The 15,188-nt window shown below is 38.7% G+C and overlaps 1 protein-coding gene across 7 annotated transcripts in view; it reads right to left on the minus strand.

The window, feature by feature from the left end:
- PIK3R6 (phosphoinositide-3-kinase regulatory subunit 6) overlaps positions 1-15,188 on the minus strand; it is a 176,255-nt gene that overhangs the window by 89,022 nt on the left and 72,045 nt on the right. For 5 of the 7 annotated variants that reach the window (XM_053709952.1, XM_053709942.1, XM_053709923.1 and 2 more), the window contains exons 5-6: positions 11,190-11,258; positions 2,498-2,630 (exon numbers count right to left, since the gene is read on the minus strand). In XM_053709952.1, coding sequence (XP_053565927.1) covers positions 2,498-2,630; positions 11,190-11,258 — 202 coding nt within the window. The remainder of the gene's footprint in view (positions 1-2,497; positions 2,631-11,189; positions 11,259-15,188) is intronic. The other 2 variants (XM_053709973.1, XM_053709964.1) reach the window with 1 other exon arrangement.

Genomic DNA, 15,188 nt, shown 5'->3' on the forward strand with positions numbered 1-15,188 from the left:
AAGAGGTGGGTCTTATTTGGGGGAAGAGGTTAGTCTTATCTGGGGGAAAAGGTGAGTCTTATCTGGGGGAAGAGGTGGGTCTTATCTGGGGGAAGAGATGAGTCTTATCTGGGGGAAGAGGTGGGTCTTATCTGGGGAAAGAGGTGGGTCTTATCTTGGGAAAGAGGTGGGTCTTATCTGGGGGGAAGAGGTGGGTCTTATCTAGAGGACTTATCTAGAGGATCTGGTCGTCTCATATGGGAAAAAAGGTATGTTTTTTTCTGGCAGCTTAGGTAGCACTTATCTACCGTAATATTTGGGTCTTATGTAGAGCAATGGATGAGTCTTATCTACAGGAATAGCTAGGTCTTTTGTGAAGGAATGGGGAAATAGGCAGCACTTATCTATAGAAATATGTATGTGAATCTTATGTGGAGGAACAAGACGGTGTTATCTTGATGAACAGGTGGGTCATGTATACAGGAATAATTGAGTTTTATATGGAGGAACAGGTAGGTCATATCTGCTGGAAGATCTGGGACTTATCTATAAGAAAAATCGGGTATTATATAGAGGAATAGGCAGGCCTTATCTGGGGAAAGAGGTGGGTCTAATCTACAGGAATAATTGCATCTTATATGGAGCAATAGGTATGTCTTATCTGTAGCAAATGGTCAGGTCTAATCTGGATGTAAAACAGGTTCTTTTCTTGGGAAGCAAACAGTCTTATCTTGGAAAACATGGAAGGTTTTATTTAAAGAAAAGGGGACCTTACAATGGGCAATAGGTTGGTGTTAAATGGGAGATCAGATGGGTCTTATCTAGACAAAAAGGAAGGTCTGTTATGGGGGAGCAAATTGACTTTATGTGGAAAAATAATGGGCCTAATATGGGCTTCAGATAGTCTGTCAAGTGGGAGCATGTACAACAGATGGGGATGGATAGATCTTATCTTTTGGAAAGGCAGTCTAACAGGTGGGGATGGATAGGTCTTATCTAGAGGGACAGGCAGTCAAACGTGGGAGTGGATAGGTCTTATCTAGAGGGGCAGACAGTTTGACAGGCGGGGATGGATAGGTCTTATCTAGGGGGGCAGACAGTCTAACAGGTGGGGATGGATAGGTCTTTTCTACGGGGCAGACAGTCTAACAGGTGGGGATGGATAGATCTTATCTAGGGGGAAGGAAGTCTAACAGGTTGGGATGCGTAGACGTAGATCTTATCTAGGGGGGGCAGGTAGTCTAACCAGTGTGGATGGATAGGTCTTATCTAGGGGTGGCAGGCAATCTAAGAGGGGGATGGATAAGTCTTTTCTAGGGGTTGGATAGCTCTTATCTGGGGGTGCCATCTGACAAATGGGGACAAATAGATATATTTAGGTAGGCTGGCGGTCCTTGTGTGGAGAAATAAACAGGTGTCACCTGTGAGGTAAAAGGTTAAATGTGGTAAACAATAGGTCTAACTTGAACTGAGCTACCCAGATGCATTCTGCTGCATATCATAGATACAGGTTCAGTAGTTGTGGTTCAGTCCTTCCACAGATAACCACAACTATGAGCTGAGAATCTACCAGTCTCCATTATGTTTATTAAAAGGACATTCTGATGCGGAAATTATTAAAACATAGTTTTGCTTTACTGATGTCCCACAAAGTGGTTAAAAGATGGGTATTAGTATTGCATCTCTCAAGCAGGAAACCTCTGGTCATTGGTATGTGCTACTACAGCTTCTGAATGGCTCACTGGCAATCTCCTGCTAGGGAGCTGCAATGCTTGTGAATCTTGAGTAGGAGACATTTACCCACACAATCAATTAATGTTAAAACACCAATAATAAGCCCTTTTACACTAATGAGTGAAATTAAATAACCCAACAAACAAACATATCTCTGTAGCAATAATGCTTCTGTTGAAATCCCTTCAAGACACACACAAGCATATCTCTATGGGTTTGGAGCACAATAGGTTAATTGTAATAGCAGCACTACACAAATAAAGCAATATACAGCCCTTTAACCTGTGATTATATCGCTAAGCCAATGACATGACCATGTAATGTGCCATTAACAAGGCAGATCTCATTTCTGATTGCAAAATTAGGAGTTTAACAGTGCAGATGTGTTATATTTGAGAAGTAACAATTCCAGCTTTAGGGATATTAACAGCAGAAACATTTTGAGATTGTGATCACTGGTAAAACACACTGACAAAAGCGGCCGACCAGATCAGAAATCATCTACTGAAAGAAGTACAGGATTATGATTAATCCCATAGTTAACTACGGTCAGTAATACAAACGTTACATACAAATTTGAGAATATATTTTGTATCAGAATGTCTTTTTGTAAAAGGATAAATGTGTAACTTTTTACACTACAAGAGAAAATCTACATCATTTCAGTGAACCTTCTGCTATTTGCTTGAGTCATTACAAAGTAGAATAGTTTTAAAACTGAAACGCGTATTTCTCAGATATACAGAAATACAAACGCTGGCTGCATTCTTGGGGTCACACTTACCTGGAATCCTCCTCTCTGTTTTCATCCTATGGGCGTAGTCTAAACCGATCGTACAATAGGGCTTGGGCAGAGTTAGGATCTTCTTGCAGAAAACATAAACTCTCTCATATAGTTCATCTGAGATATACGCTGCCTGGAATTATAAAGTAGATCACATCAATCTACAATATTTATGGTGATTGTGATCATATTTAAAATAGGCACCAAGATAATCAATCGTGTAATTCATAATGTTGGCTCACTATTGCCAACCCAAAAGGACCAGGGGGTCGATCTGATAAAAATCGTCACCCGCAAAAGCTGGCGACGCCAATATTTGGTTTGGTATCCTATATACGGTGTAACCTAGAAGTTACGCGCGTATATTTCTGCCGTCGCCCGTAGTTTTTTGGGCCATAGGCAGGTATACCAAACCCGCGCAGTTTGGTATCCAATATACAGCGTAAGGACTTACGTGGCGAAAATGGAGAAATCTTACTCCATTTTCACCTCGCCACAAAAAGCAGCCGTAAGAAGCCTTACGCTGAGTATTGGAGCCCCGTAACTCCCTAAACTGGCTGCTAAATAAACCTAACACCTAACGCATGCGCAATGTCTATCTACCTGTCAACCGCGATCTGCTAAATAAAACCTAACACCTAACGCATGCGCAATGTCTATCTACCTGTCAACCGCGATCCCCCGCCTCAATCCCTAATAACCTAACGCATGCGCAATGTCTATCTACCTGTCAACCGCGATCCCCCGCCTCAATCCCTAATAAAGTATTTAACCCCTAAACCGCCGCCATCTACATAAACTAACCCCCTACTGTGAGCCCCTAAAACCGCCACCATCTAACTGATCTATCCCCTACTGTGAGCCCCTAAAACCGCCACCATCTAACTGATCTATCCCCTAATCTGACCCCTTACACCGCCGCCAGCTATATTAATATTATTAACCCCTAATCTAATATCCATAAAGTAATAAACTCTATTACCAGCTCTTAAAGGGCCTTTTGCGGGGCTTTGCCCCAAAGTTAACAGCTCTTTTGCCCTATAACCTGCCCTACACCGCCGCACCTATATTAATGGCATTAACCCCTAATATAAGCCCCTTACACCGTCGCCATCTATATTAAAATTATTAACCCCTAATTTAATCTACCTACCCCGCCGCCAGCTATATTATCTATATTAACCCTAAGTATATTATAGTTAATATAGTTATTACATTATATATATTAACTATATTAACCCTAATTATATTACGGTTAATATAGTTAATATAGTTACTATAGTATTTATATTAACTATATTAACTCTATCTAACCCTAACACCCCTAACTAAATTCTTATTAAATAAATCTAATTTATATTATAAACTAAAATATTCCTATTTAAATCTAAATACTTACCTATAAAATAAACCCTAAGATAGCTACAATATAATTAATAATTACATTGTAGCTATGTTAGGGTTTATATTTATTTTACAGGTAAATTGTTAATTATTTTAACTAGGTATAATAGCTATTAAATAGTTATGAACTATTTAATAGCTACCTAGTTAAAATAATTACCCAATTACCTGTAAAATAAATCCTAACCTAAGTTACAAATACACCTAAACTATCAATAAATTAAATAAACTGCAAATATCTATCTAAAAATACAATTAAATAAGCTAAACTAAATTACAAAAAAAAATCAAACACTAAATTACAAAAAATAAAAAAAAGATTACAAGATTTTTAAGCTAATTACACCTATTCTAAGCCCCCTAATAAAATAATAAACCCCCAAAATAAAAAAAATTCCCTACCCTATTCTAAATTAAAAATAGTTCAAAGCTCTTTTTCCTTACCAGCCCTTAAAAGGGCCTTTTGTGGGGGCATGCCCCAAAGAAAACTGCTCTTTTGCCTGAAAAAAAACACAATACCACCCCCCAACATTACAACCCACCACCCACATACCCCTAATCTAACCCAAACCCCCCTTAAATAAACCTAACACTACCCCCCTGAAGATCTCCCTACCTTGTATTAACCCCGCCGGGCAGAACTCTTCATCCGATCCGGGCGATGTCCAATCAAGCGGCAAAGAAGAATTCTTCATCCCGGTGATGTCTTTCTCCAAGCGGCAGCAAAGTCTTCTTCCATCGAGCAGCATCTTCCATTAAGCGGCATCTTCAATCTTCATTCTTCGCTCCTCCAACGCGGAGCATCCATCCCGGCCGACGACTGAATGACGAATGAGGTACCTTTAAATGTCGTCATCCAAGATGGCGTCCGTCGAATTCCGATTGGCTGATAGGATTCTATCAGCCAATCGGAATTAAGGTAGAAAAATCTGATTGGCTGATTGAATCAGCCAATCAGATTCAAATTCAATCCGATTGGCTGAACCAATCAGATTGAACTTGAATCAATCAATCAGCCAATCAGATTGAACTTTATCGGATCGCGCCCCAGATTATGAATGGTGCGCTAACAGTTATTGCGGGTGTTTTCGCTCGTTGGGTATAGCACTCGTACTACAAGTTGAAAGTAAACAAGTACTTGTGAGCGCAATCATGATTTACGCTAGAATGATTACTGTGTCCTCAAACAAAGTATAGTTACACTCATAATAACACCGTCTAATAAAAAATATAATTAATAATTACATTGTAGCTATGTTAGGGTTTATATTTATTTTACAGGTAAATTGTTAATTATTTTAACTAGGTATAATAGCTATTAAATAGTTATGAACTATTTAATAGCTACCTAGTTAAAATAATTACCAAATTACCTGTAAAATAAATCCTAACCTAAGTTACAAATACACCTACACTATCAATACATTAAATAAACTACACATATCTATCTAAAAATACAATTAAATAAGCTAAACTAAATTACAAAAAAAAACAAACACTAAATTACAAAAAATAAAAAAAAGATTACAAGATTTTTAAGCTAATTACACCTATTCTAAGCCCCCTAATAAAATAATAAACCCCCAAAATAAAAAAAATTCCCTACCCTATTCTAAATTAAAAATAGTTCAAAGCTCTTTTACCTTACCAGCCCTTAAAAGGGCCTTTTGTGGGGGCATGCCCCAAAGAAAACTGCTCTTTTGCCTGAAAAAAAACGCAATACCACCCCCCAACATTACAAACCACCACCTACATACCCCTAATCTAACCCAAACCCCCCTTAAATAAACCTAACACTACCCCCCTGAAGATCTCCCTACCTTGTATTAACCCCGCCGGGCAGAACTCTTCATCCGATCCGGGCGATGTCCAATCAAGCGGCAAAGAAGAATTCTTCATCCCGGTGATGTCTTTCTCCAAGCGGCAGCAAAGTCTTCTTCCATCGGGTAGCATCTTCCATTAAGCGGCATCTTCAATCTTCATTCTTCGCTCCTCCAACGCGGAGCATCCATCCCGGCCGACGACTGAACGACGAATGAGGTACCTTTAAATGACGTCATCCAAGATGGCATCCGTCGAATTCCGATTGGCTGATAGGATTCTATCAGCCAATCGGAATTAAGGTAGAAAAATCTGATTGGCTGATTGAATCAGCCAATCCGATTCAAATTCAATCCGATTGGCTGAACCAATCAGCCAATCAGATTGAACTTGAATCAACCAATCAGCCAATCAGATTGAACTCTATCGGATCGCGCCCCAGATTATGAGTGGTGCGCTAACAGTTATTGCGGGTGTTTTCGCTCGTTGGGTATAGCACTCGTACTACAAGTTGAAAGTAAACAAGTACTTGTGAGCGCAATCATGATTTACGCTAGAATGATTACTGTGTCCTCAAACAAAGTATAGTTACACTCATAATAACACCGTCTAATTTACACAAAAAAGTTATAAGGGCTTAAAGATACGAGGTCTCAGGTGTTAGAAAAAAAAAGCAGCCAAAGGGCTTTAACATAGAGATACACACATATACATGTCTAAAGATATATATATATGTTTATATGCGTGTACTTATGTATTTATATGACTTCTATAGGGGAATACATTAATGCGCGCAATATTCTAAGTTCGACTTTTTACGTGCATACTTTCTACTTTTTACTTTCAACTTGTAATACGAGCGCTACCTGACTTGTGCAAAAACTCTACTTCTAGCGGAGTTAGCTCCCAAGTGGGAGCGTTAAATACCGCTCCACTTGTAATATGGCCCTTAATTAGGGCAGTTTATAATTAGACAACTGCCCCTGCAACACTGAGTTCAACACATGCAAAAGGGTTTTGCTTTACAGTAGCAGTTGACGTGTGCCTATGAGAGAAGGCACCCCTAGGCCATTGCCTAATGAGACATTCAATGTGATTCTGATAATTTCCTAAAGTGAGCTTGTGCTGCCAATGCAACCAGCTCATTATATAACACATATTTATAAAACATATCATAGGGCAGTTAAACCATTGTTGAACAAAGCTTTAAATGTAACCTGTCAGCATCCATTTAAAGGGACAACACCTTTTCCTTTTGTGTAAAAATTGTGTTTGTCCCACTCTCCCTATAGAGCCCAAAAAGCAAATTCTGTAACCTAGTTTTATTCAAAATTCTACAAATTAAATGACCCAAACTAGTGATATGATTTGCAGCATTTTAAAGAAAACCTAGATTACACAATTATGACACAAAAGCAGGGATAGAAAGGTCAGTGCGCATAGATACATTTCCTTTTTAAATAGAAGCATTTTTACAATATTATTCTTTTAAAAGGTAATAATGTTTTTCAGCGGCATACTCACAAATGCTGTGGGGGCCCGTGCACCAGAGAGCTGGCGGTGGTTTGTATTGGGCCTATTAATACTTTATTTGTGTTACACAAGCCACTGCTGTCTCTTTAAATACCAATGCATGAGCCCTCACAGCACTGATAACTTTACTAGAAGCATTTTCGCTAATGGAGGTTTATCGCAAAAATGTTTCTATTTAAAACTGGAATGTAACAATGCACATTTAATTTGTGACCTTTCTGTCCCTTTAAAGACAAAATGTAAATTGCATGCAGTGATGTATTTTTATGATAAATATGTGTTGGTTTTATTTTTATGTTATTTACTGTAAAAAATACAAATCTCAGGAAAAGTGGGGACAAAATGAGGATGTGATATCAAGTAATGAGGAACTCCCATCCCCAGTGAAGTTTGCCTGACAAGGGTAGGGAAGTGCTTGCATTTCTGCAGAGTCAATTAACCAACTGCAAGCATTGCGCCAGCGCTGCCAATACCTAGAAAGGCAGAGGGGAATAATATTGTCATTAGATTTTACTTTTAAGGGACAAGAAAGTCAAAATTAAATATTGATGATTCACAGTGTTTAATTTTCAAAGACTTTTCAATTTACTTCTACTATCAAATGTACTTTATTCTTTTGGTATCCTTTGTTGAAAAGCATACTTAGGTAAACTCAGGAGCAGCAAAGCATTAGTGTGAGCTAGTTACTGATTGGTAGGTACACACCTATGCCTCTTGCCATTGGCTCATCAGATGTGTTCAACTAGGTCTCAGTAGTGCATTGCTGCACTGGAGCTGATTTTAACTATGTGTTTAACCAACTTTCAGGCGTTAAATACATAATTATATACACGCAATAGTGCAATAATAAAATGCTCTAAAACATTTGAGAATTTCTTTTAGAGTAGACTTGTAAAACAAAAAGATATAATCAACTCCTGGTTTGTAATTTCATTAAAACCATAACGTAAATAAGGGTACGCCTTATTTTTTATTTTTTATTGTTTTTATTGAGGTACATAAGTCAGGCATACAGACAGTGAAACATATAACACAGACTGCCATACAGTACAAAAGATAAAATAAACATGCCCACATAAATCCATAGTAATATGGCATACCTTTTGCACTTCGCAACAACAGAATAGTGTACAATTATAGATGGCAGAAATAGAATATGATGCCTGTTCATAAAGGAACCTTCCCTAGGAAACCTAAATGGTCACTCTTAGACCTTAAATCAAGGAACATATATAGATATAAGGTAAGGTATAATGGAGTAAAGAGATCTCCTAACAGTAACCTCAGATATTATAATAAGTGTAATAATAAAAGTCATAACTGGGGCTAATGTAGGAAACTTATTCTGAGGCTTGGTCAGTTGACTTACCGACAAATACAGATATCAGATAAAGAAGGAAGAGGGAGGTCACTATGCTATAAGTACGGAGCCTTAACTGACAACAGATAAAAAATTTAAAAAAAAAAACAGAAAAAGATACTATCCACCATCTATAGAAATTATTATAAAATGTAATAGTGTTGCCCCTATCTCTGGAGCTAGGTGGGACTGTTCTAAGCCCTGGATACTCAGATACTATGAAGCATGGTCAAATCAATACAGACAAAATAAATAGAATACATAAAATACTAGCAGCTCTATATAAGCACAAGGAAAATATGTCTAGATATATTATCTACTACCTTTTATTGGATATTGCCGCTCCATAATTTTGCGGGGCATTAACTCTAATGTAATGGGTAATATAAGCAGCCTCAAGGTCTTCTCCACCTGTGATAATAAGATTTGTCCACTAATGTAATGGCAATGGAGACTATAGTAGCACAGTGGGGCATGTGAAACCATTAGAGGTGCATAGCGGGAGAGAGTTAAACAGGATGGCATAATCTTAGCTGAAGCCTAATTAGGGGGGTGTACCACTATATTTGTAGCTCTATAGAGAGACATTTATTGAACTCATGCTGTTGTGTTTTAAAGGGGAATTTAATTAACTATAATATCTAATATGATCTCAATATACTGGTAGGTTACCAGGGCTGCCTGCCTCAAACTAAGAGAGGTCATGCCAGCATTGAAAGGTACTTATAAGAGGCGGGTCTGGTTAACAATACCAATTAGAAAAATACAACTAAACTGCGGTGATAGAATATACTATGTGGGTCTCTATGGAGAGAGAATAACTGGATGCCTGCTGTTGTGTAGTAAAGGGAGATGCAACTAGCCATCCTAAGAATATGATCCCAATATGCTGGTAGGTTAATAGGGTTGCCTATCTCTAGCTAAGAGGGATCATGCCAACATTGAAAAGTATTTATGAGAAGAGGGCCTGGCACACAATAACAAATAGAACAATACAGCTAACATGCAGTGACAGAAAACTATATGAGCGGTATTAGACTGCTGGGTACAAACTAGAAAAGTCCACAGAGGCGTTTGTAGTCCTGTAATCATGTACAGTGCTCTGCAATTTTATCTGACATCAGAGCATCTAAATGCTGCATTAGGATTACAGCGACATAGGTCAAAAACTGGGTTAATTAACTATAGAAACAAAGAACAGTTTAAGATGTTAACATTGTAAATATATCAATATTGTCTAGATATAGATTGTCAACCTCTATGGATTGAAGTGAGGGCATCATGAACAGTGACCATAGCTTAAGTTAGTGAAGTGCTTTCAACCTCAAACGGTTACAGTTGTCATAAATAAGTCCCCTCAGAGTTCCATAAGTTACTTGTAGAAGGAATAGACAAATACCAATAAAATTGTGTTGCTTTAGCCTATTCCGTTTCTCTGTAAGGACCATGGAGTGTCAAAACTGCTACTGAAGTGGAGGTACCAGAAGAGCTTGAAATCGATCAATTTAGGTGCCGAGTTAAGAGTTCCTGAAATCTGCATCTCCAGTCCGGTAATGGGGGACATATATTTCCAGAGGTATAGCCTTCTTACCCTCTCTGATTCCCACGGAGGTAATAATGTCAGTGACTTTTCATATCTGGCAGCAGCCGGGTAGCATCTGTAAGCCTGCAATCTGCATTCCTCGTTTGGGAATTGTAGGTGACCATCAGGCGGCTTCGGCAGCAAAGATACAGTCGCAGGAGTGCGCAAGTGAGTGGGGGCACTAACCTCTTGTAGAAGGGCTGTTGTAGGTGTCGGCTTTAGCAAAGCACCCAAAACTGTCGGTCCTCCTCCAGAGTCGGCCTCATTTAGTGAACCTGATCCATGTAGAGACCTTGGGGAGCTTGGCAGCTCCAAAATCTGGAATAGTTCCAGCTCCAGCTCTTCAAAGTGACTCTTGAGGAGAGATTGTATCTCATATTCCCACCGGTCAACAGCGGTCATTACAGATTCCATGTTACGTCACCGCCAAATAGCCGTCCACAACTTTCCGGTCTGTTTAGCGTGAGTGTCTAAATGGTAAGCGGTAGTCTGTGACTGCTCCAGTAGCACAGGGTGTGACTTCCTTTAGTTATTATCCTATTAGAGGCTATCGTAACCCCGGAGTTCGGGGGGGGGGGGGGTAATATCTCGGCAGCCCCAGCCCTTTGCTCCAAAACCTATACAGGGTCTACTTCTGTTCCACAAAGTGCTGCGTAGTTACAAAAATGGCTTCCTGTCCTGAAAATAGGTCTGTCACGTAGCTGACTCGAACATAGGCAGGAGCTCCGTCAAAACATCCACTCTTAGAGTACATCTGTTTGTCTTAACAAATATCTGTTTCAGAGCAACAAATATCAAAAGTTTGCTATAATTAACTTATAGAAAAAGATTCAGGCTCAGAGAGCTTCACTAAGACGTGTCTTGCCGCATTGAGTGTAGGCTCCGCCCCTGCCTTATTTTATTCATCTCTCTCTTGTGAAAATAAAATGGCAGCCAAGAGCAACACCTTTTTTTATTTTTTACACCCCCCTTTACAATTATGTAATATGTACCTTGGTAATTGTGTACATTAGGGTGTGCAGCAAGGGTATGATGTAATGCTTGTTGTCTCCACGCTCGGCCTGTGAGGGAAAAAAAGACAATATGGTTTGTAAGACAGATCCAACCACACACAGAAACGTACAATTAACTGGCATAATGTGAGATCAAGAAGTAACTTATCTCTAAGGGTGGAATTACCTTAGGCACACAATACCTTGGGTATAATAAAGAGACAATTTCTCAGGGAGCTCAAAAACTTGTGATACAATTAAATATTCTTCCCCAAGGACAGTGCAATGAGAGATCTTTTCACAAGAAATTTACAGTGGAACGTCAGTCTTTGTACCATCTGTAAAAATCCACTATCAGTATCACTGATAAATATGTCAAAGCACTGACCACTAGTGAATGACTTTCTAATTCATTCTATTAAAGCATTTTACCATCTATTCCTAAGCAAACATTCTACCTACGTAACTATTTTTGGGTCTAGTCCAAGGCAATGCTATTTTATTAATAAGTGTGTGGTGTTTTTTGTGGTGTTATCATTTGTTTAACCAGATTTTCTAGTTATATTTGTATAGAGGTAGGTGGCATTTATATGGCTAGGCTGAAGACAATGGCCCCAACAAAAACAAGTACAAGAAATATTAGAAGTATATCAGACTGGAAAAACCAGGACTGGGCTTGTTAGAAAATGAATACTGGATCAGCAAATGAAGAAATTAGGACTTTACTTTACACTCAGGTAGTCATCAGTTAATCAGTTCAACAAATTCAACATCAGAATATAAGGTGAAGCGCACTGGATAGGACTTTCTTGTAGTCATGAATGGGCTAGGCTAGGAATTTGGAAGCAGACCTGTAGATTGGCAAAGACCAGTTCAGCACCTTGGAACACACTTGTCAACACTTGACAATCTTGTAATCAGCAACAAACTGGGTTAGCAACTTGAATGAGGAGAATGCTTAATAATCTTGTAATCAAGAACAAACTTGGTCTGAAGCTTAAACCAAAAGTTGACTAGATAATCTAGTAATCAGGAACAGACTGAGTCAGCAACTTAAACCAGGAGAAGACTTTGCAATTGTGTAATCATCAACAAACAGGGTGAGTTAACTTGACTAGGGGAGGACTTTACTATCTTGTAATCAGGAACAGACTTGGTCAGAAACTTGACCATGAGAGGACATGACAATCTTGCAATTATAAACAGACTGGATATCAGCAACCTGAACAAGAGCTTAATAAACTTGTACCAGGAGCGGACTTGATAATCTTGTAATTACTAACAGGAGAGGATTTATTGTATTGTAATCAGGAACAGACTAGGTCAGCATCTTGAACCAGGAGAGAACTTGACAATCTTGTAATTAAGGGAAGACTTGAAAATAATGTAATCAGGGACAGACTGGGTTAGCAACTTGAATAAAGACAAGACCTGATAATCTTGTAATCAGGGACAGAATGGGTTAGCAACTTGAATTAAGACAAGACCTGATAATCTTGTAATCAGGGACAGATTGGGTGAGTAACTTGACTAGTAGCCTTGACTATCATGTAATCAGGGACATGATGGGTTAGCAACTTGAATTAAGACAAGACTTGATAATCTTGTAATCAGGGACAGAATGGGTTAGCAACTTGAATTAAGACAAGACCTGATAATCTTGTAATCAGGGACATAATGGGTTAGCAACTTGAATTAAGACAAGACCTGATAATCTTGTAAGACTCGGTTAGCAACTTGAATTAAGACAAGACCTGATAATCTTGTAATCAGGGACCGAATGGGTTAGCAACTTGAATTAAGACAAGACTTGATATTATTGTAATCAGGGACAGACTGGGTTAGCAACTTGAACCAGGAGAAGACTTGATCATCTTATAATCAGGATCAACTGGGTGAGCAGCTTTAACTAGGAGAGGACTTGACAGTATTATAATAAGGGACAGACTGAGTCAGCAACTTGAAACAAGGGAGGATTTGTCAGTCTTGTAATCAGGAACAGACTGGGTCAGCAACTTGAACCAAGGGAGGACTTGGCAGTCTTGTAATCAGGAACAGACTGGGTCAGCAACTTGAACCAAGGGAGGACTTGGCAGTCTTGTAATCAGGAACAGACTGGGTCAGCAACTTGAACCAGGGGAGGATTTGGCAGTCTTGTAATCAGGAAAACACTGGATTAAACCAGGAGAAGACTTGACAGCATTGTAATTAGAAAGTTCCTTGGGAACTGTGAATGATGTTAAGTGCCCCCTGTTAGCATCATTGTAGTTTGAAATAGCAGCAGTCTTGTGCACATACAGTCATTTCTATAGAACAGTGGAGCGGTGTCTATGTCAAAGCTCCAAAGAGATACAGTATACTGCTGTTTATACTGGGGTTGCCAAATAACAATCTGCAGCATTTTAATAATTTATACATAATCTGAGCAATTTTACTTATTCAAACAATGTCTCTTTAGTGGAATCCTAAACAGGAACAGCATGAGTTCAGTAATGTAGGTGCATGCACTTTGAAACATTCTCTAGTGAGCTTGTTGGACTGGGTGCATGAGGGTGTGTCTCCTACAAAACCTGGTCACAAAGGCAAATGTCGTTTGACCATCTCCTAGGCAAATAAAACATTGCAAGGGAGTAAAGTTCCCACTTTACAGTTTCAGTCATGTTAAAATCTAGTATAAAAAGATATTGTAAGTAAATAAAAATAGATAGGGTAGTAGCCATCTTGTTTTCAGATCATGCCAAAATGGAAACGGTGCTTTAACAAACACTAAAAATAAGTATAAAAACATTACTTGTGAAAGTGACCAGTATGCCTATCATGACATACGGTTAGCATTAAGATGGTTTAACAGTGGTGCGGATGGAAACATATTGCAACAGGTTCCTATGGAACTCAAGATTGTGTGATCCAGTTTTGAAACCTGGTTATTAAAATGCCTGTACTGTTATTTTTAGTGATAAACACAACAGTGCGAGTGGGACTTACAATCAAACATTCACTTTAAAGGGACACTAAACCCAATTTTTTTTCTTTCATGATTCAGATAGAGCATGCAATTGTAAAAAACGTTTTAATTTACTCCTATTATCATTTTTTCTTCGTTTTCTTGCTATCTTTATTTAAAAAGCAGGAATGTGATGCATAGGAGCCGGCCCATTTTTGGTTGTGAACCTGGGTTATGCTTGCTTATTGGTGGGTAAATGTAAGCCTCCAATAAGCTAGCGCTTTCTATGGTGCTGAACCTAAAATGGGCTGGCTGCTAAGATTTACATTCCTGCTTTTAAAATAAAGATAGCAAGAGAACGAAGAAAAATTGATAATATGAGTAACTTAGAAAGTTTCTTAAAATGTCATGCTGTATCTGAATCATGAAAGAAAAAAAAAATTGGGTTTAGTGTCCCTTTAAGAGATTACTACACGCCATCTGTAGATGTTGGGGTCCTGATGTGACTATTTAAGTAGGCCAAGATACATGTGGCATTCATATGGTTAATCAGTGGTGACGATGGATTTGGATTGGAATAGGTTAATGTCACACATGTAAATGAGTATCTCTCTTGCACAGTGAACAAAGGGGTTAATTGAATAGACATGTTCTGTCCCCTTAAGAGGTGTGAAAGGGTGATTGTATTGGGTGACTTCCCAGTTATTATTTTGAAAACCGTTACTTTACACAAGAAATGGCCTTTTTTGAAGCTTTTCTGTTGAAAATTTGTTCATTGCTACTGGCATGACTTTTAACAAACAATCCCATTTTGCTTTGTAATCACCTGAGAAACCCGACGACCAATTCGGGGGGGGGGGGGGGAACAAAAACCTATTTCGGGAGCGAATCACTGATAGATAGATACAAGTAATAACAGTTTTTCAGCTGCATATGCACATATGCTGTGAGGGCTGTGCATCAGTATTAAAACACCACACCTTCTCAGAGCAGTGGCTTGTATGACACAAATGACATCATCACAAATGCAATACACCACCGCCAGCTTTCTGAGC

This window comes from Bombina bombina, chromosome 1, assembly GCF_027579735.1.
Source record: "Bombina bombina isolate aBomBom1 chromosome 1, aBomBom1.pri, whole genome shotgun sequence".
NCBI classification, from domain to species: Eukaryota; Metazoa; Chordata; class Amphibia; order Anura; family Bombinatoridae; genus Bombina; species Bombina bombina.